The 5,573-nt window shown below is 59.3% G+C and overlaps 2 protein-coding genes across 2 annotated transcripts in view; one reads left to right on the plus strand and one right to left on the minus strand.

Moving 5' to 3' along the window:
- The window catches only part of CREB3L4 (cAMP responsive element binding protein 3 like 4), a 3,891-nt gene extending 382 nt beyond the window's left edge, over positions 1 to 3,509 (plus strand). The window contains exons 3-10 of the mRNA XM_077764113.1: positions 169 to 416; positions 555 to 676; positions 1,959 to 2,051; positions 2,167 to 2,273; positions 2,396 to 2,464; positions 2,594 to 2,678; positions 2,853 to 2,949; positions 3,072 to 3,509. Of these exons, the coding sequence (XP_077620239.1) occupies positions 169 to 416; positions 555 to 676; positions 1,959 to 2,051; positions 2,167 to 2,273; positions 2,396 to 2,464; positions 2,594 to 2,678; positions 2,853 to 2,949; positions 3,072 to 3,265 (1,015 nt within the window). The 3' untranslated portion in view covers positions 3,266 to 3,509. The remainder of the gene's footprint in view (positions 1 to 168; positions 417 to 554; positions 677 to 1,958; positions 2,052 to 2,166; positions 2,274 to 2,395; positions 2,465 to 2,593; positions 2,679 to 2,852; positions 2,950 to 3,071) is intronic.
- Positions 3,421 to 5,573, minus strand: part of JTB (jumping translocation breakpoint) — a 2,747-nt gene continuing 594 nt past the window's right edge. The window contains exons 2-5 of the mRNA XM_077764112.1: positions 5,447 to 5,484; positions 5,183 to 5,265; positions 4,338 to 4,417; positions 3,421 to 3,948 (exon numbers count right to left, since the gene is read on the minus strand). Coding sequence (XP_077620238.1) covers positions 3,792 to 3,948; positions 4,338 to 4,417; positions 5,183 to 5,265; positions 5,447 to 5,484 — 358 coding nt within the window. The 3' untranslated portion in view covers positions 3,421 to 3,791. The remainder of the gene's footprint in view (positions 3,949 to 4,337; positions 4,418 to 5,182; positions 5,266 to 5,446; positions 5,485 to 5,573) is intronic.

Raw genomic sequence — 5,573 nt, forward strand, 5'->3', positions numbered from 1 at the left:
TGTGTGCCCATCACTTCAGCCTCAGCCTCCCCGTGGAGAGACGTCTGAAGCCCGAGGCCCTAAAAGACTCGTGAGCTGTAGCTGCCCCCATGTCCCAGGGCACAGGGCCAGACGTAGGTCTCATGTGGGTCTGGAACTCTCTGTACACAGACGCCCTCTCCTACCGCAGGGCCTTCGAGACAGTGAGCCCGAAGACTTCCTGAAGCTTCTCATCGATCCCAATGAAGTGTACTGCTCAGAAGCCTCTGCTGGCAGCGACAGTGGCATCTCCGAGGACCCGGGCCGTCCAGACAGCCCTCCCGCCCCCCCAGCACCCAGTTCCCCTGCTCTCTATGAGGTTGTCTATGAGGCAGGGGCCCTGGAGAGGGCGCAGGGGGAAGCCGGGCCCGCCGTAGGCCTCATCTCTCTCCAGCTAGGTCAGTGCTCCCGGTGGAGAGGGGACAGTGGCCCCTCAGCTCCGGCCCTACCTGGGGCGAGGGGTTTTCCCAACCCGTGCCTCCAGCCGGGCCCTGCTGCCATTAGGGTGCTCCGTTCGTGTCCTGTGTCTCCCTCAGGTCAGTGGAGCCCACAGCTTCTGGTGCCCGATGCCTGCGTGGTCTGCGAGCTGCCCCTGGACGCTCATGCCGACTCCCTGCCCAGAGCAGGCTCTGTCAACCCAGTGCCTCCTGCAGCCCCGGTGAGCCTTGGGCCAGCCTGATCCAGCACTCCTGGATGCAAAGACCACCCCCCCCCCCGCGAGGGAGGGGAAACTGATGCTCATCTCTTTGCCCCAATGTTGGTGGCACTGGAAGGCCAGGAGCAGCTCGGGCAGCCTTAGGAGCAGAAAAGGACAAGGGAGGCAGAGCCCTTGGGGTGAGGCGGCGAGGACCCAGTTAAGGAGAAGGTGGGGTGTGGGCGTCTGGGGACAGGACCCGGGAGAAAGCCCAGACCCTGTGTGCAGTTTGCTCAGCGGGGCCACCGTTTCAGCCTCGGGTCTGGACACGGAGGGGGCGGGCTGCCTGGGAGCCCAGCAGGCCACCAGCACAGGGTGCAGGGAAGTGGGGAGGCGGCGCCGAGCAGCTGCACTCGCAGCCCAGGGCCAGGCGCAGAGGATAACGTGCTGGGCGCCTCCCTCAGGCTGGCTAGGCTGGTTCCTGCAGGGGGAGNCCTGCACGTCTGGCTGAAGCTGGGACCAGAATCCACACCAAGCATCTCAGAATCGGGCTGAGGGACCTTAAGAAGCCGGATACTTCTAAGCTTGTGTTCGCATCAAAACACTGGGGAGTTTGTGGCTTCATGGGAGCAAGAAGGGACCATCAGGAAAAGGCAGAAAGACAAGAAATGGTTTGGCTAAAAACTAAGATCAGGAGTCAAAAGCAAACTCAAATTCCTCTTAAGTCAGAGTGAAGCATAAATCTCTCAAGGAGTATCAGAAAGGCGGGTTACTCGTCGACAGGTGAGGCTGGCGAGCTGCCCCCCGCCCCCCCCCCCCCCCCCCACCCCCCNAGACAGGGGACGGAGCTTCCATCCAGAAAGTGGGGCTCAGACCCTGGGGGAAATGGGCCACTGCCCCAGGGAGTTCCCAGCGGTTGACCTGGGCTGGACGTGGCACTCTGCCAAATGGAAGTTAATGGGCAAAAGTGAACCATTTTAAGCAAACCTTATCTTAGTGAGCTGCTCCCTGCTTTCTTCAAATACCCTGAAGCTTTGGGGACCCGAAGCAGGCCTCCCTAGCTTGCTCAGAGCGCCGAGGTCCTCAGTCTCGGGACAAAGGACCTATCACCACCCCTCTTCTCTCCCTTCGCAGCCCCAGGAGGCCCCGGAGTCTGAAGGAAGGCCCCCTCCCCCCACCTCACTTCAGCTCACTTATTCCTCCCCAGGAGGCACTCAGGGAGCAGGGAGCAGCCTCGGGGGGATGGAGAAGACCGGGCCCTCCCCCACTGTCTTGTCACCCTCTCCTGTTGTCCGTTCTCCGCCAGCCGCTGGGCCACACCTTGTCCCTGACAGAGGAGGAGAAGCGGCTGCTAGGGCAGGAGGGCGTCTCCCTGCCTGCTCACCTGCCCCTCACCAAGGTAACATGCTTCCCCGAAGGGTATCCCAACCCAGTGGCCCCGTCCTGGTCCACAGAGGCAGGCGGGGCGCTGAGGAAGGCTCCGGGCCCGGGACTGACACACCCGGGCCCCCCAGGCAGAGGAGAGGGTCCTCAAGAAGGTCAGGAGGAAGATCCGTAACAAGCAGTCGGCTCAGGACAGTCGCCAGCGGAAGAAAGAGTACATCGATGGGCTAGAGAGCAGGTATGTCTGGACGTCCGTGTCCAGCTCCCCGTGGGCCACGTGTGGCCTCCTCCCTTACCAGGGCAGGCAGGTCGGGGACCCCGGGACCGCAGAGCTGGGTCCCACCTGTCCACACGCCCTAGGGCCGCTGCCTGCTCTGCGCAGAACCAGGAACTGCAGAAGAAAGTCCAGGAGCTGGAGAGGCGCAACACGTAAGCGGACGCATAGCCTGCTCCTTGGGGGGCAGGTGCCCTGGCCGCCCCCCTCGCCGCCGGGTGCAGGAGGGGCGGCCCGGAGCGCCACCATTCTCGCGCCCTGACTCTTCACTCCGCCCTCCCCAGCTCGCTGGTAGCTCAGCTCCGTCAGCTGCAGCCGCTTGTTGCCCGGACCTCCAACAAAGCTGCCCAGACCAGCACCTGTGTTCTGGTCAGTCCCCCCCGCCCCCCAGTCCACCATCTTTTGCCTCTATCCCGACACGCCCAGCCCCCACCACACCCACCTTCCCACCCCTGGGGACTCCAACCGCCCTCTATTCATTCTGCCCTTGGTTCCCTGCCTTTAGTGGCCCCACAGGCCAAGCGTCCCTTTTGTTGTCTCCAGATCCTTCTTTTTTCCCTGGCTCTCATCATCCTGCCCAGCGTCAGCCCCTTTCAGGGTCTCCGGGAAGCCGGGCCTGAGGATTACCAGCCTGGTGGAGGTGAGGCAAGGGCGGGGAGGAGCTGTTTTTCAGGAACTCGGACATGGGAGGAAGCCCTGGCCTGGCTAGGATCCCCCAGCTGAGCGAACACTCCACGACTGCCCTTCTTCCTCCACCCACAGTGATTTCCAGAAATATCCTGACCCACGAGGACAGGACAGAAAGTTTGGAGACCGCGGTGGTAGGGTCCAGACCGGGGGGGCCACTTAAGGCCAAGGGTGAAAATGGCTCAACAAGAACAGCACTCGCGAAGACGGGCGGGAAGCCAGGCCCCAGCGGGCGCGGGGGAGCCTTCCCGCACGCAGAGGAGATGTGAGCTGGAGGGCTCCGTGCCCACTTCCCCTCGGCGCTCTGGTGCTCCCTGGGTTTCCCATCCAGAATTCTTTGGCCTCAGGGGTCTGAATCCATTCCTGGACATCCTAAATGTCTGTACCCTGAAGCCTAGGCTTTGTGAGGAGTCATTACAAATCCTTTATACATCTGTAACTTTATTTCTTCTTTCGGGCTAGTGTTGAGGGGAAACAGAGGTTTTGGCTGAGAAATAAACTTTTTTGCTGAAACTGTATCCGGAAAGTTTTAAATAAGCAGAAGGGGAAGGTAGGTAGTTGGTAAACTGAGGCGTAAAGTTGCCACCCTGTTTCCACGTCTGCTGCCATGACTTCCTGTCCCAAACCAAATTACAGTAGGGAAGGGAACCATCCTACTCCTTATTTTGCTGGTTAATGATCTAGACAGGAAACGCCACCATAAATTCCCGGAGAACGAGGGGCGCAAGTCCGTCCATCCCACTGTCTCTGTCTGAGGCAGGGTCCTCAAGACCCCTACCAAAGGGTAGAAGGTCGCTATATGGACTCGATTTGCTTCCGGACCTTTTCCAGAGCTTTTCTGTCCAGCTGCCGCTGACGAACGATGACAAGGCAAGCGAAGACCAAGGCCACACCCACGACAGCCCCTTCAAATTTCCAGAATAAGTGCTGTTCCATCAGAGCTGAGCGGCAGCTAAGAGCAGGAAGGGACAGTTACTCCCGGGGAAGGCTAGGCCACCTCTCCCTCTACTCCCTTCTACTGGAGCCCAGCCAAGACGCATGAGGGGAAAAGAGCTACCGTCAGCCCTCGGACGTGTTCACCGCACGCAAATCCCACTCCAGTACATCATCCGGCTGCTTTCTGGTGTCGCCAGAGCGGAGCCGGCATTAACCCGCTCAACAGGACCAGTGGTCGAGTGCGGAGAAACAGAACCAGGACTTGGGTTCAAATACTTTGCCCCCCCCACCCCCCCCGCCCCACACGCCAGGCTGCCTCCAGAGGGACAGAAAGACCTGCGCAAAGTACCTAAAATCAGGAACAAAGGAAGTGACCTAGGTTTCAAGGAGAGAAACAGCACTTGCCTTTTCAACTCATTCCTCTTAGATGAGCTGCAGGTGATTTTCTCCACGTACCCCGTGGAGCCACACTCAGGAGTGGTCTTCTGTCAAGAGAAAAGGACCAAAGGACAGGTCAGGAAAGGGCAGCAGGAGAAGCAGAAAGACTCGCTCAGAAGGGGCAGGTGTCCAGCGGGTTTGGCTCCGGGCTGGTTCTGGTAGGGATGGTGGGTGTGCTGGATGCATGGTAAGTGCATTAAAAACACACCTCAGGGGCAGAGAGACGGGGACAGGGCCCAGAGCCTACTGGATTACAAATGATCATGGGGCGCCTGGGGGGCTCAGTGGGTTGGGCCTCAGACTTCAGCTCAGGTCATGATCTCGCGGTTCGTGGGTTCGAGCCCCGCGTCAGGCTCTGTGCTGACAGCTCAGAGCCTGGAGCTGCTTCAGATTCTGTGACTCCCTCTCTCTCTGCCCCTCCCCCGCTCATGCTGTCTCTCTCTCAAAAATAACTAAAACATTAAAAATTTTTCTTAAATAAAAAATGATTATGACTGGGGCACCTCCTGGCTCAGTAGGTGGACCCAGCGACTCTTGATCTCAGGGTTGTGAGTTTCAGCCCCACATGGGGAATCGAGATTTCTTGCTTTTCTTTCTTTCATTTTTTTTTTTTTTAAATGAATAGGACTATTAGGTGAATGTTGCTGTCGACTTAGAAAGGAAAGGGCACATCTTGGGGTGGGGGGGGGAAGCAAGTCCAAACGTGGACATACACTGAAACTGCAAGGAAAAGACCAGGACAACGCAAAGGCACACTTAGTAAAACCGAGAGACTGATCAGATATCACAAAAACCGGGGAACAGATACTCACAGCCTGGAAATTAGAGCACGGAGCACATTCTTCTGCCACCACAAACTCCTCCACCAGCCAGCACGGCAAATTTGAGGTGCTCACTAACAGGGGAGAGAAATGCCAGGAAGTATTTGCCCCCAAAGGGTCTGCCCACCCAACTTCCCAGCACAGCTAAAAGCCTTCGCTCCGCGCGGCGCCACCCCTCCCACCCGGGCTCTCGGGACCGGGGAGGGCGGCCAAAGCACAGAACTAGGGGAGTCGGGTTACCACGCCAGCACCCACCTGACAGCTTCTCCGCCGGAACCGGAGCCTCGGCTTGGCTGCAGCGGCAGGCAGGGAGGGTGGGGAGGCGAGAGTCAGAGGCCAGAAAACTGGGAACTCCCCACCTCCGCGGAGCCGGCTCTCCGCG

This window comes from Crocuta crocuta, unplaced genomic scaffold (assembly GCF_008692635.1).
Source record: "Crocuta crocuta isolate KB4526 unplaced genomic scaffold, BGI_CrCroc_1.0 scaffold528, whole genome shotgun sequence".
Taxonomy (NCBI): Eukaryota; Metazoa; Chordata; class Mammalia; order Carnivora; family Hyaenidae; genus Crocuta; species Crocuta crocuta.